The sequence below is a fragment of the Pseudochaenichthys georgianus genome, chromosome 14 (genome assembly GCF_902827115.2).
Source record: "Pseudochaenichthys georgianus chromosome 14, fPseGeo1.2, whole genome shotgun sequence".
NCBI lineage: Eukaryota > Metazoa > Chordata > Actinopteri > Perciformes > Channichthyidae > Pseudochaenichthys > Pseudochaenichthys georgianus.
Window position 1 is genome coordinate 21,065,183 of NC_047516.1, and position 15,956 is coordinate 21,081,138.

General features: G+C 41.3%; 1 protein-coding gene across 2 annotated transcripts in view; it reads right to left on the minus strand.

Annotated features, from left to right (window-relative positions):
* grik1a (glutamate receptor, ionotropic, kainate 1a) overlaps positions 1 to 15,956 on the minus strand; it is a 58,600-nt gene that overhangs the window by 18,727 nt on the left and 23,917 nt on the right. For both annotated transcript variants that reach the window (XM_034099916.1, XM_034099917.1), the window contains exons 2-7: positions 9,308 to 9,475; positions 7,297 to 7,554; positions 3,933 to 4,114; positions 2,943 to 2,996; positions 2,496 to 2,666; positions 448 to 591 (exon numbers count right to left, since the gene is read on the minus strand). In XM_034099916.1, coding sequence (XP_033955807.1) covers positions 448 to 591; positions 2,496 to 2,666; positions 2,943 to 2,996; positions 3,933 to 4,114; positions 7,297 to 7,554; positions 9,308 to 9,475 — 977 coding nt within the window. The remainder of the gene's footprint in view (positions 1 to 447; positions 592 to 2,495; positions 2,667 to 2,942; positions 2,997 to 3,932; positions 4,115 to 7,296; positions 7,555 to 9,307; positions 9,476 to 15,956) is intronic.

Consider the following 15,956-nt stretch of genomic DNA (forward strand, 5'->3'; position numbering starts at 1 on the left):
AAATATGAGTGAGGGGATTGAATGAAAACGTTCCCTCTCCGTGGTGGGCAATGCTGGGTTTAAGACTTAACAGATCAAAACGCTCAAGCATCAAAGGCCTCATTTCTGTCTGTAGGCATGGCCAAACCACAGTCAGGCCAAACCACAAGCTTTCAACTTATAAGTACATAAAAACCGTATATTTTCATGTTGTGTAATTTAAGAGGCAAAGCTTGGCCTGTCAGAAGCGACCCATCATGTATCGTATCACATGAAATGATCTGACATGCTGCTGGGTACGTTTCATTCCTGGAGCAGAGGCATTACGAGGGCAATTTGAAGTAGCTTGTGCTTTCAAAACACACTGAAAACAGTTCATTAAAAGGCATGGTGGTTTCTGAAGCCATGCTGCTAATGGAACGGGGTGTTTTAGCTGTCTGTGATCCAAAGACCTCAGCTGACACCGACCTCTTTGAAGAGGTTCATGAAGCGAGGTCCGAAGCGCCAGGGTTTGTGTCGGTGACACTGCAGCGAGCTGACGGTCATCTGAGTGGCTCGCTGCGACGCCACGGCAACCATGAACACTGCGTCGTACATCAAGGCAGCGTCTGTCTGCGGAGGAGGAGGGGAGAGAAATGTCAAATGATCATATAATCATTTAAAACATATAGTCTTGCCTTTTACACTGTTAAATTGTATTTTTAGTCTTGTACAGTATGCAGCTAAATACATGATATAATGTGTCCTCCCAAGCTTCCTTGCAGTCAAAATGGCAGCAAGATGGCAAGAAATAGGGATTTAATCATCTAGTATCCTGCCTAAATGTAGTAAATCATAACATACCCCACTTCAATTTTTGTGTCATAGAAAAAGTGGTTGTCAGCAAGTGTCTAAATGAGACGACTAAACGTAATCACGCCCAACGTTAGCCGCCTAAATGCTTAGCATTTACGCCTCAACTATTATAAAAGTGGTGTTAATATGTGAAGATAATACAAAACGTGTAAGTATCATCAACGTTTGGTTGCCACATATCTGCTTCTCACTTCTAGAGTGCTACATCTGTATGTGTTTAACAGAGAGCAGAGGTGGGAAGTAGTGGAGTACAAATACTTTGTTACCTTACTTAAGTAATTTTTTCTGGTATCAGTAGTTTACTCCACTACTTATTTTTCTGACGAATTTTTACTATTACTTCTTACATGTTGAACCCTAATACCTGTACTTTCTACTTCTTACATGTTGAACCCTAATACCTGTACTTTCTACTTCTTACATGTTGAACTCAAATACCTGTACTTTCTACTTCTTACATGTTGAACACAAATATCTGTACTTTCTACTTCTTACATGTGGAACACAAATACCTGTACTTTCTACTTCTTACATGTTGAACCCTAATACCTGTACTTTCTACTTCTTACATGTTGAACACAAATACCTGTACTTTCTACTTCTTACATTTTGAACACAAATACCTTTACTTTCTACTTCTCACATTTTCCAAACAGCTGGTTCCTTTAGTCTGAATGTGTGTTTGGTGGCGTGATCATTATTCTTTAGAGTCATTGCGTGCCTATTGATTTGAACACGATCCGTGTATCCATCATTTCCTGGTCTTCTCTAAAGAAGAGGGACCAATGAAAATGTTGCCGTCGTTCAGCATGGAAACATTCATTAGCTAACAATGACTTTAGTGTTCTATTAATATAAAGGGAGGTCAGGTACTCTTTAAAACAGTTGCTAGTTATGGGTACTTTTTACTTAATTACATTTTAAAGCCCATACTTTTACTTGAGTAAAGAAGTTTAGTCAGTACTTCTACTTTTACCAGAGTGCTTTTGAACATGAGTATCTGTACTTCTATTCGAGTAAAGTACTTTTGCCATCTCTGAGAGAGACATATGTTAAGGTTGTACTTATCAGGAGGTCAAAAGGAAGTGTAAAAGGGGGATTTGTAAATGGTTAGGGACGAGGGGGTTTTATGGTGTAATGATGGGATGATGGGATGTAGGACCAGTTGGCTGTTTCCTTTCATGAATATATAGCGGGACTGTAAGCTGTGTTCGGGGTGCAGAACTTCTCTGTCCTCTGAGGATGACGTTGCTCTGTTCCTGCATTTGAGATCGATTTCACTTGTATATTGACTTTCTTTATTACTTTATTAAATATAACAAAAGACCAACTTTGTCCATGCATCTTAAGAATTTCCTCCACAAGGAAGATATTTTTTTCTCACACATGTGTCGTTCACATATCAAGGCAGGTTGTAAACAAGATGAATTACAGTGAGAAACCGAGAGAGCACAGTTTGATGATGAAGATGTAAAATAAACAGCAGATCGTATAGATATTATGACGGAACAAATACAAGGGAGGATTACAGCGATAACATTTTTTATCATGCTGAAATACAGCCTCTGCAAAGATTTAAAGGTTAGCAGCTGTGTGCAGAAAAGCAGGCAGAATACAATGTGCATCCTGGGCTTTCATCAGTATGTGTGTTTATGGCTTACAGTCATGATTCCGTCCATCAGGCCACTCTCTTGTTTTGGACCTTGCAGTCTTTCCATAGCCCACTTATCCATAGTGGATGCTACCAAGGGGTGGTCAAAGTTCAGCAGTCTGAAGCCGGTCATGTTGACCCCGCTGTAGCGGTACGGCTCCAAGTCCAACGCAAACAGATCCTGCAGGGGAGAAGGGAAGCAAAAGGAAATGTATGATTTGGTGTGTGTGATATGTATAAAAGAAAGGGCAGGAAATAGCTTTGAGATCTAGCTCAGGGTGCAACTTTCTCAGCCTTTACTTTGAATTGATGAGCCACGGGCAGCATTTTTTAACATCCTGAGAGAATTTACAACGCCAGTTCAAGGCCAAATGAGCACACAAATCATCAGCTTGGTTTTTTCCTTTGTCTGGTATCTTCAATAAAATAACTGTAGTCATACGGTTTTCTAACTCACCAAAGTCGTGAAAAAAAAATGGTAGTACTCGGTCATCATTCCCATTGATGAGAGCTGCAAACAATGAAAAGAAAGAAAGCAATAAAAGAAATGTCAGGGCATTATTTCAGATATATGAGTTCTCCAGTGCTTCAGCTACAGTCTAATCTTCAATAACAAAGATATTCTGCTGGTGATTTTTCTTTGTGTGTGGTGTATCAAATATGTTATACATTAAAGGGGACCTATCATGCAAAATGCACTTTTGTACGTCTTGTATACATGAATATGTGTCCCCGGTGTGTCAGGGAACTCACCAAGTGTCAGAAAACACAACCCTCTCTCTTTTCCTCCATACCCAAATCCCTAAAAACGGGGCTGCAACGGATCTGATACAGACTGATACAGATTTGAAATTGTTCTGACGTCAGAAACGGGGAGCTCCGCCTATATGGGCAACTCTCCACCTATCAGGGGAATGAGAGGTTGCGTGGCATGGTAACAGCATGGTAACAGCATGGTAACATGATGCTTGTGCCTCGCCCCCCTCCTTTGCAGGGGGGCGTGGTCAGCTGCAGCTCATTTGCCACAGAATCAGCCCTTGTGAAGACAGGGCTGGAATAGAGCAAATAGAGCGAAATGAGGCATGGCTAAAATGCATGATCTGTTTGGTATTTTGAAAAAAAACTTCACAGACATGTTTTATATTGGTATGGCCCTACACTATGTTATTCAAATATAGCATAATAGGTCCACTTTAAGGATTATTTAATGGCATTCAATACGGCTATTAAACAATTACATGAAAAAACATTCATGAACTTCACTAAGAATAGTCTCAAAACGTGTGTCAGCATGTCTGTTATTTAATGAATCGTCAGCTATCGAACTTCACCATCTGTGTTTATGGGAAACAAAGTAATAATGTGAAGCCCCCAAAAGCACACCTAAATGTTTCGGAAAATCTGTGGAATGACAGAATGTTACAGGAGACTCAATCCCTGTACGAACCTGCTTCAGGAGCTCCGCTGCCATGCGATAGGAGCAGTCGAAGAGAATAAAGAACTCCTTGTCTTTCTTCAGTTCCTTCAGCAGCGGTCGGGCGTCCTGGTTGCCGGGGGTCAGCTGGCGGATCTTGATCTTCAGGTTGAACTTTGCCGGAGCTTTGATTAACTCCTGCATCCGCATCAGACCTACAAAAACAAGTTGGCAAATTAGACTTGATTTTATTTATCCCCTTTTACAAATTACGCATTCCTAGCTCCGCCACATGAAGGTCATATGTCACGGTAAAGAACATATCAGCAAAGCTTGTGCTTGCCGTAATACTTGGTGCCTCATAGTCAACTGAGGAATGTAATCACTATTCACTGCATCACCCTGTTGCCAAATGTCTTGCATCTTTTTCTCAAATGTTTGTACTTTGTTTTAAACCCCATCAAAGGATAACACACACCTTCCCTGAATCTTGTTCGTGTGTGTGTGTGTGTGTGTGTGTGTGTGTGTGTGTGTGTGTGTGTGTGTGTGTGTGTGTGTGTGTGTGTGTGTGTGTGTGTGTGTGTGTGTGTGTGTGTGTGTGTGTGTGTGTGTGTGTGTGTGTGTGTGTGTGTGTGTGTGTGTGTGTGTGTGGTGTGTGTGTGTGTGTGTGTGTGTGTGTGTGTGTGTGTGTGTGTGTGTGTGTGTGTGTTAAATTAAACCTGTATTTTCCCTGACCTGTCATAAAAACTAACTTTGACCCAGACTAAAACGGTATTAAAACAATGTATTTGTAAGAATATAACAATGTGAAATAGCTTTGTGGAGATACGCGTGTTCATTAATGTGTGTATTGTGCAGGGGATGGAAATAAGTTGCTTGAGGGGTAGGTTAGAAAAGCTGTCAACATTTCCCAGGGGGTTGTGTTCTGCTGTCTAATGTGAATACTTGTTGGTCCAAACTGAGTGTGTAGGCGTTTGCATTCAACTTGTGTTACATACCATGCCCTCTCAGCAGAAAAGTTTACACTGTTAATAAATATATATACGCTTCAGAGTCCACTTTTGGCTTTGCTAAAATGCTTCTATTTGCCTCATGAGTAAGAGAGGAAATGCAAAAACTGACAGTACGTGGATTGAGAACTTCCTCCTTTTTTGCGAAAAAATGTATCAAAGACTGTTATTGCTCACAAGGAACCCTCATGTACAGCGGCGTGACAGCAGACACACACGTCACACATGTCACTTGATACGCTGTCATATAATAAAATGACAGTGCAATTTCAGGCTTTACAACCTGTTAACTTCACCGCCATATTAAAATAAAACAGAATGTCACAGACCCTAGTTAGTCTATTCCTATTGGGATGAATTCCAAGCAGGTAAATGAAACTACATCCGATGTTACTCATAATTGCATTTGCCCGCTGGAAGCATGTGCTTGTGTGTGAGTGACTAATGATGTTTTGTTTTTTATTCAGGCTTCAATGACACTCCTGTGACTTGCCTTTAAATCTCCCTCACATGCTCCGAGAATCACATGACGCATCACCGTACCTTGAATAATGACTGAATGAGGTGTTCTTATCCAGACAATATTGTCATTGTAAGCATGGCTAAAATCACCAATGGGCCAATGTATCGAGTCAAAGGTTCGACAGCAAATGGTTTTTATAAATGTAAGGCAGCATTAGGAGGAGACAGACAGACAGGAGTTGTATTATGTTATACTTAACGATTATCCTTTCTATCCATGTATCAGTATCAGTACATGTAAATCGTACTCAACATAATCCCAGTATTATGATGTTAGTTAAATCAGACTTTGTGAACTTTTACCTCCCAGCTAACATTACACTTACTCCATCAAAGTCCTCGTCACTGTTACTACTGTTTGTTTGCCTTGTCATGTTTATAAAAGTAAAAATACAGTTTGACAGTCCCTTCATACAAGTGCTCCAACCAACCACTTGGAGTTGATGGTTCTAGAAGAGAGCAGATCCTCCACTCTCTTCCCAACCACCAATACTGCCATTTAAGAGCTGTGTGTGTGTGTGTGTGTGTGTGTGTGTGTGTGTGTGTGTGTGTGTGTGTGTGTGTGTGTGTGTGTGTGTGTGTGTGTGTGTGTGTGTGTGTGTGTGTGTGTGTGTGTGTGTGTGTGTGTGTGTGTGTGTGTGTGTGTGTGTGTGTGTGTGTGTGTGTGTGTGTGTGTGTGTGTGTGTGTGTGTGTGTGTGCGCGTGTGCGTGTGCGTGCGTGCGTGTCTGTCTGTGTGTCTGTGTGACATTTCAGGGGGGGGGAATGTGGATCGATAATGAAAAGGGAAAAAGAGGAAAAAATTAAAAATCTATAAACTTTGACATTTCAACAGCAGCATTTCATATTCTCTAGGTCATAGGCTGGGACTCCATATTGGAACTCTCTGGATTTGAGGCTGTGGGTGTTGTGTTTTGGCTCTTCTCTGCACCATCAAGGCTGAGGGCAGCAGTGCTGACAGCTGTTTGATACGAGGAACTCTGCCCTGTCACAGATTGGGTTCACTAGCTAAAGGTGGCATTGGTGGACAGTTGAATTGCATTTTTGTGAGTTATTATGACCTTCACATATGAATACATTGTAATGTCGAGAAAACAAGAGCCAGACCTATTCTCACTTCAAATGCCACACAATGTCATAGTGGATATTCTTTCATGCAGTAGGAAAAATCAAGACACATTGCAGTCTCCAGTCCAATTATATTATTAACTATAAGAAAATATAGTATGAGGGCGCTGATCTTGTATATAAGAAATATCAATTCTCGTGAGAACCTGACGCCCGTATACAAGATGGCGCCGTGGACGTAAACATCAACAACTGTTTGACACGATTTTCATATTTTTTGAGTAATTATACAATTTTTGACGAACAGAATTATCATTTTCTGGCATCACTTTCAAACTTACGGGGGGAATCTGCATTTTGGTATGAGGGCGCAGCGCCCCTGTTACCCAGTTTGAAAAAAAACCTGGATATCACAATACAAGACAATATATTGATCGCTGATTTTATTACAGGTAGATGTACAGTAAGTTACAGATTTTTGAGCTGAATTGTTTTGTTGTGTCTGAGTGACCGGAGCACTGAATTTATCCAGCATCCTCCATGAGTGATATTTTTCGTTCTCAAAAATGTCTTGGATATATTTGCCTTATTTCATACATATATATATATTTGATCAAAACCCTTTGAGGAAATGATTTCCATATAAATTGCAGACTTCATCAAATGGGTTTACCTTCTAGTACATCTCTACTCATGCCTGGCACCATGAAAAGACTTCTTGAAGTATATATACTGTATATATGAATCTGTTTTGAAATCTACAATGGCAATCTGACAGATAAAAAACAGATGGCCCTACCTGTGCTGTCCTCATACACCACGGTCAGCTTCCTCCATTTGAAGAACGTGACCACGTCCAGGATGGCCCTGGCGATGGCGGTGTACTCGGGATACAGGTTGATGAAGAAGGTGTCTTTGTTGTTCACCGACGGGTGTTTCCAGCGGGTCTGGATGTGAGGGACCTCCAGAGCGTTGCAGATGGACTGAACGGCGCTGACCGAGGAGCTGTGAGACGGGCCGAACACCGCGACCACCCCCAGAGCCAGCTGGTCACACACTGTGGGGGAAGAACAAGGTGAAAACAACACAAAGTCAGACAGGTGTCATCACAGTTTGGAGACAGTTTCTCAAACAAAGACCATTGCAGATCAGGTCCACTTTAATATTCAATACTTAAGGACTTTATAAGCTTTTGGACCAAAGAGAGACAATCACACACTTTTAGCCTACGTTGGCAGAGCCGTCCCTGGCCAACATGAGGCCCCACGCAAAGTTATATGATGAGGCCCTCTGTTTAGCGAGCGTCGACGGGGGGGGGGGTTCTAGTGGGGCCTCGCATCGGCGAAACCGTGCCGCGCCACACTAATTGCATAAGCGCATAGTGCGCCACATTTTCGGCTCAGTTGAGGCAACCTCTGCAAGGTGAGGCCCCCACCGCAAGGTGAGGCCCCACGCAGTCTGCATGATCGGCCTGTAGAGAGGGACGGTCCTGTACGTTGGTATTAGCGTAATGAAGACATTAGTCAATAATTGCCTTCAATAACAAAGCACATTTCTAATTGTAGGTTTTATATAATGTGCATGTGTTTTTTCCTCTCTTTAAGAGATTCTATCAATCCCCTTTACGCAGTAATTAACCTGTTAAGCACTGAGCCTGTTTTTCAGGTCTCAGGCTCGAAAAGGACATTTCCAGAACAAATGACCATATCATCCCTTCTAAAAGAGGAAAATTAATAATCTTTTTTCTCAAAGTAATGATAAACCTGTGAGTTGGTTGTAGAAAAGTCAGAATCAATATAGATGTTTTTCATTTTAAAGAAAATTCAGATTGAACATAGTAAAAAACTGTAAATTATAGTCTCCGTCCAAATATTCTTTTTTACTTATAGTGAAAACTACCCTTGGATGATGGTAAGGTAGACTAAAAGCTTTAGGAATCAAAAGTACAACATATAATAAGTACCCTGTATCAAGATTGATGCAAAACAAGTGACATTTGACCTTTTTAGAGAGGTTTAGCAACAAAAAAAACCACCTCTGAGGTGATTTGGGTGGAAATGGCTGTTTTTACCGTTTCACTGGAACCCATTGGTCGATTTGGGTGATTGACATCTCTTTTTGACCGTTAGAGCCAATAGAATCGAAGGGGATTTTCCACATACGCACACACCTTACCATTGAGAAATGAGAGCTATGCACACGCAGTTTTGCATGAGAGTGAACCTATCTCTCGCTCTGACATCTGGAAACGGAAAAGCAGGTTTATTGCTTATGGATTATCAGAAATAATTTCAAAGGATTAACTTCAGCAGCGTTTTTATCGTTTTAATGCCATTGAAGACCACTTTTGACCAGACAACGACAAAGGTGAGCCATTTTGCCGTTTTTAGCTACCTAGCGCCACATGTTTTGATGTCTGTTCTTGTTAATATCTTCGCGAGTTCTTATCATGGAGTGATGATGTATGTACCGATTAGAAAGGAATTGATCAATTTGCCTTTATGGTGATTAGAAAGGAATTGATCAATTTGCCCCACTCTTGTAAAAAAAGTTAAATAGCCTAATAGACCTAAAAAAAAAGATTACAATGTTCAACTTGAGCCTCTTTAGTTTCAGATTCAAAATAGTTTATTGTCCAATAAATCGACATAAAATTGAAATGTGTAAACAGAAAAATTCCATCTTGAAGTTTTCTATAGAAGTTTTTAGTACACACATGATTATGATGATTAAGGTGATAATGTTGTCATCGCTTACAGTAACTACTGTACATCTATAGCTTAGCATAGTTACATCTGATCATTTCTTACCTCTCCTTGAAGCCTCAAAGCCATCAAAGAGGTTGATCCTCTGAATGTCGTAGGTGAGAGTCGTGTTGGGCATCAGGGTCTTGTTGCGGTTTATGTTATTTACAGCAAATTTGAACGCCAGCTCATCCATGCTGACTAACTCACTCTCCCTGGTCTCAAATATACCGCCTGCACATGGAGAGGGGGGACAAACACAAGAACACTGTCACTGCACAGAGATTATATTTATGGATTTGGATCTGTGGGTTGAGATTAGAACCTTTCAAATCCCATCACAAACACATAACAAAAGGAAATTATAGCATCATTGTAAACTGGTTGAACTCAGTGACCGGAGAACCCATTATCTGGTGTAAATATCAGTTTATTTACAGCAAAAAGCAGTCAAGACCGTTATAAAAACAAAGCTATATTCAAACCTTAAAGTGTAAACTAAAGTAAACAAATACAACTTTTCCAAAAGAACATATGAAATCCCATAAGTAGACAAGGGAAACGTTTGAGCTAAGCCCACAGCGATTGGCATCAAGCTTCAAACAGGTTTGCACCAACCAAATGTAGCTCAAACAAGGAAGTGCCCTGAAGGAGAGTCTCTACACCAGGGCCCCTTTCTCACTTCTCTTATTTTTCATTTCCTCGCTCCTCGGTCTCGGTCTCACCGGAAGTTGATTTGTCTGCGCCATTCTTGAGTAGCGTCCCAATGGCCTTATTTTTGCCGGAGGAGCGAGGAGCAAGGAGCGAGGAGCGATAATGGAGGAGCTATAATCGAGGAACCACCAGACCATCCTTCGATGAAATCATCAGACACTCGCCCCGCCCCCCTTACTGTGTATCGCTCACTGATTGGACGATGCAGCGCATGCACTGATCTGATGCTTCTTGACATAAGAGCAGTTTCCCAGCGGAGTGAAGAAAACACATGAACCTCACGGGAGTCACTCCTCAGTTATACCGTGTTTTGTTTCAATTAATGTATCATTTAGTTACAAATATGTGATATATCTGAACAACGTGGTCAAAAATCATTTTATTCATTTTTTGGAAAGATTTTCATGATCGCTTTTTTCGTTTTACATTTTCATTTATTGTCATTTCCATTCAGTCAATCATTAGGTGCTATTTAAAATGTTAATTTGCTACATATCCAATTAAAAACAAACAAAGTGTGCAATCCAATGAATGTTAATCTAACTGAGTTTTGATAGATAATATATCTCTTTTTCTTCTCTCAATTATTGTATTTCTATTGTGCACTCTAATCAATATTAATCCAACTAATGTTCGTTTATACATTTTAAGAATAGCGTTTATCTTTTTAGAGAATGAGTTCTTATTTTATTTTATTTATTTGGGTCTACAACAGATGATACAAATGTTTGTGTCAGTAAATGTGTATTAACATATGGTACTAACAGAGGCGGGGGTGTGTGTGGAAATAACTGGGACAGAGCTGGCTGCTGTCAGACGAACAGCTGTGCGACGTCATCACAAACGGACGTCGCTTCACGTGACACTGGAGGAAAGGACGTCCCATAGAGAACCGCAGTGACGCGTCCTAAAACCCGGAAGTAAGTTAGCATTTTTAGCACTTCCGGTTCCTTCGTCAAAAAAGCAATGTATTTTCTCCATAGGGTTTTGGAAAATAGCTCGAAATAAGGTCTGTGGTTGACACAAATTTAAGAGATAAATCACGTTTTGTTCTACGACAGTAGATACATCAGCAGTGACCCCACTGGTGATTTGTGAAGAGTTTACGTGTCTGAAAAACGATGGTTGTTACCGAGTGGCTGAATAGGACTACAGAAATGGTCGAGTCCGTTGTACTCATTACGCCTACACACGTAAACACTCCCGCTAAGTTTGTTTTCCCCTGTGTTCTGCTTGAAAGAAAGTACCTGCCTATCTTTAGTAGCCTATCTGTAGTCTCTTTAGTATCTGTATATCTATATCTTACCATTAGAATCTCTATTTTTGAAATGGTCATTTTTAACACCGTAGTTTTATAAATTATAGAACAATTAATTACCAGTGTTTTCCAATTTTACTCGGCAGTTCGTTTCGTTGGCTAACGTTAGCTAAAGCTAGCGCTACTAGTTAGCTACGCAATGGTTTGTTGCTTTGCTCCGGGTTGCAGCCACAGGTCTTCGCATGAAACGTGCTCGTTCTATCGTTTCCCGGACAATGTTTTCCAAAGGAGAGTCTGGATTCGTGCCATGAGGTAAGCTGACGTTACATTGTTGTCCATGTCACGGTGAAATGTAAATGATGGGTAGTGTATCGCCGTTTTAGAGATGGCACTGCTGAAAAGACCGCAAAATAAGTAAAGATAATGAATACATCCTATTAAAACCTGTGTGGCTTATATGATAAGTCTAATTAGTACAAGCAGCATAACGTTTCACCATGTAACTAAAGATTGTAGTCAGGGAAATCAGTTTGACATATTGAACTAATAACAAATCACCTCTGGCTGGCAGAGAACTCTCTGCTCCATAGCTTCTCTTGGACGTAACATCACATGTACATTTTACATTTATATTCAATTTAATATTCCATCCCTAACATACTTTTGTATATATAATAACTTATATTTTGTTTTTCTTGTTATGCTGCTGCAACACAAACATTTCCCCAATTGGGATCAATACAGTAATATCTTAATTAATTAAGAAATATAACTATTATAATTAGTGTAGCAGCTGACACCTATTTTCAATATGGATTAATCTACCTTTATTTCTTTAGTTCAATTTTGATCTATAAAAATGTCAAAATAGTGAAAATGTTCACGAGTGCAAGGTTATATCTTTAGATGTTTTGTTTTAGCCTATGTACTGTATGTCTTAATGCTCTTATTTGTGACGATGTGACTTCCATGAAACTAATATTTTTATATCTTCCCAACAGACGAGCTGACAGGAAGCCTAACCCCCTAAACGCACCAGGAGCGTCTGCGCCGCGTTACGGCTGCGCCGCGTTACGGCTGCCGCCGCGGCGGTCGTAAGGATCGCGGCCACTCTAGTCAATGGGTGCTATTCCACCACACGCGCCGCCGTTACGGCTCAGACGCGTCCCAGAAGCGGCTCGGCGCAGCGCTTCTCTAAAATTAGGATGAATCCTATTTGTGCCGCGGCGCAGCCGTAAGGTAAGGTCGGACAGGCAGCCCCCCCCCTCGCAGGAAGTGGAAAGGTGAGCATCCGGGCCAGGCCCATCCCGCGTATATACTAATTTAGCAGACCCCCTCCTTCATCACAACACCTCCACTACGATACGCACAATGGACGACGAGGAGTTCATAATGGAAGTGGAGAAACACACCATTGTATACGATGTAACCAATGCTTTTTTACAAGGACAACATCAGAAAGGACAAGGCCTGGTTTTTAGTCGCTGCAGTTTGTGGAGTGGAAGGTAACAACTACATATTAATGTTTTAAAGTTAATTAAGAAACTGCGAGGCTGCACACACGACGCTCCGCTTCCGCAACGTTTTGAAACGCGCCTGGTGTGTTATGTCGCAGGAGGAGGTCGCAGCGTGGCGCAGCCGCAACGTAACACGGCGCAGACGCTCCTGGTGCGTTTAGGGGGGTAACACTCTAACAACCACAACATTGCAAAGGCGAGTAAATGTAAATTAAAAACGATTCACAATTTCTTAATTTCTATTCTTCTTCTTTCGTGCAGTGAGGTGAAGCTGACCTTGCACTTGGTGCCAGTAAGGATGCTCCTCAACGCAGGCTGAATGTTTCTCCTTCCTTACTGACACAGAAGCCCTTGACTTGCAATGCTTCACTAATTGTCATTTTCCTGGCTCCGTAGGGACACTTTACCTCCAGTACAGCGGGAGACCCTTCCAGACCATCTGGAGATGCCCCCAACACTCCTGATTGGGAGAGCCACAAACCTGACTCATGGACCTGCATCTGGGTTGCAGTGGTGAATGCCCTGACGCCCTCACATTCATTCATAGTCCCCCACTGTACAGACAAAACACCACCAAGGGTCTGTTGTTGCCCAAGCACCCTGGCACTAAGGGAAGCAGTCACACGCTTTGACCTCAGGATAGCTCCAACGTTGCTGGCAGTCAACCTTCCTTTCCTGAACAAATGCCAGTTTGGGTTGGTTCGCTGACCAGTGTAGCCACCTGAATTGCCCTCTGTTGCTCCTCAGACAATGCCATGCTTGCCACAATTGCCTCAGGTCCCTGAGGCCCAACAGATTTGAGAATTTCAGGAACAGTAAGTGTTTCCAAGCTGTAGTGTTCCTCTTCTGGCTCGGGGGAGAGAAGCCAAGACATTCCTGAGAACCTGCCCCCAAGTCTGTCCCTCAGCCAGTCACGATCTACGGAGGTGGGCTCTCTTGTCAGCGGGTTGAATGAGTTATTGGTTGGAGGAAATAGCTCCTCCACTGAATGCGTACGTTTAGCTGCCTTTGGCTTCTTCCACTGACAGGGGTGTCAGTGCAGCTGAAAGTGTGGATGGCAAAGATGGCTAATGCAGCCGCATGACTGCATTTCCATTCTCCACGTGGGCATTCACATTTTTGTGGAGAGAATTCCCTCTTCTCCTGTAGATACCTGTGGTGGTGGGATTGTTTTATTATTTAAAATATATTTAATTTGTAATGCCATCCCAATTATAGCCTACTGTATGTTTATTTCATGGATATTTCTGTGTTTTCTGGTGTGTAAAATTTGTAATCTTGGGGCCTCTTCTCTTTAACGTCTACATGCTACCACTGGCTCAGATAATGAAGAACAACAAAATCAGTTACCATAGCTATGCAGATGACACACACATGTACCTAACCATTTCACCAGGAGACTATGCTCTATTTCAAACACTGAGTAAGTGCATTGAACAAATCAATGACTGGATGTGTCAGAACTTTCTCCAATTAAACAAAGATAAAACTGAGGTAATGGTTTTTGAAGCCAAGGTGGAACGTATAAAAGTTAGCGCTGAGCTTCAGTCTGCAATGTTCAAACCAACAGATAAAGCCAGAAATCTAGGTGTAGTCATGGACTCTGACCTGGGTTTCAACAGTCACATTAAAACAGTTACTAAATCAGCCTATCACCTAAAGAACATATCTAGGATTAAAAGACTAATGTCGCAGCAGGATTTGGAAAAACTTGTCCCGTTATCTTCAGTAAACTGGACTACTGCAATGGTGTCTTCACAGGTCTCACTAAAACATCTATTAGGAAGCTGCAGTCCTCACTAACACTAAGAAAGTGGATCACATCACTCCTGTTCTGAAGTCTTTACACTGGCTTCCTGTGTGTCAAAGAATAGATTTCAAAATACTGCTGCTGGTTTATAAAGCACTGAATGGTTTAGGCCCAAAATACATTTCTGACCTCCTGCTAAATTATGAACCATCCAGATCTCTCAGGTCTTCAGGGACTGGTCAGCTTTCTGTCCCCAGAGTCAGAACTAAACATGGTAAAGCAGCATTCAGTTATTATGCTCCAAACATCTGGAACAAACTCCCAGAAACCTGCAGGTCCGCTGCAACTCTGACTACTTTTAAATCCAGCAAGAAGACTTTTTCTTTTTGCCGCTGCTTTTAATTGAACTATTCACATCTTAAACTGCACTGTAACTTTTATCCATGTATTATTTCTTTAATGTTTATTTTATTAGCTTTGCTTTTTAATGGACTGATTTTAAATGCCATTTCTTAATGTCTTTCATTTTTTGTAAAGCACTTTGAATTGCCATGTGTTGAAAAGTGCTATATAAATAAACTTGCCTTGCCTAATAAAGATTTCATATGACACATAAAATGGATTTGTTGATGGGAATTAATGTGAATAAATTAACTCTAGGTTAACGGTACTCTCGCTATAACTACTCACCGACACTCTATAAACCTTGTCCCTCATGCTAGCCCTGACAACACCGGTAAGCACACCTTCATCTAGGCTGCCCGTGTCCTGACTTGTAGTGGTTCTCTCCTCTATCTCCATTCTTCTTGTCATCTTTGTAAAACGATATCAGACTGGTAATTGACACAGCCATGACTTCTAGTTAAATTCAGTGTGGCTAAAATGAAAAGCTTTGTTAAAATATGCAAGCACGCGGAAGTCAAAGTCAGCTTTATTGTAAACAAATTCTACATGTGTTATACATCCAGAAATATCGTTTCCCACAGTGTGACATGTAGCCTATACATGAAACAAAAAGGGCCTAGATAAACGGGGTATACAGTTTAAAATGTTAATATATTTAAAGTGTTCAAAGTGCAGTTTCAGTGCAAGTCAGTTGAAACGATCTTAAGTTGGCGTGACGTTGAAGTCGTGCGACCCTGCTGCTGTACTGGCGTGTAGTTCGTTTATAGCATAACGTTAGCATTTCGCTTTTGGCGACTAGATTTATGATTCAAAAATTATAAAAGTAGGAGAGACATGTGGAGATTATCCGGCTGAACAAAACATGATCCTTCTCTTAAATGTGTGTCAACCACAGACCTTATTTCGAGCTATTTTCCAAAATCCTATGGAGAAATTGCATTGCGTTTTTGACGAAGGAACCGGAAGAAGTTTACATCCGGGTTTTAGGACGCGTCACTGTGGTTCTCTATTGCTCTTAAAACTAATTTCTCTGTGTCACTGTCACTACCCGATCCGTCCCCCTGCCCGATC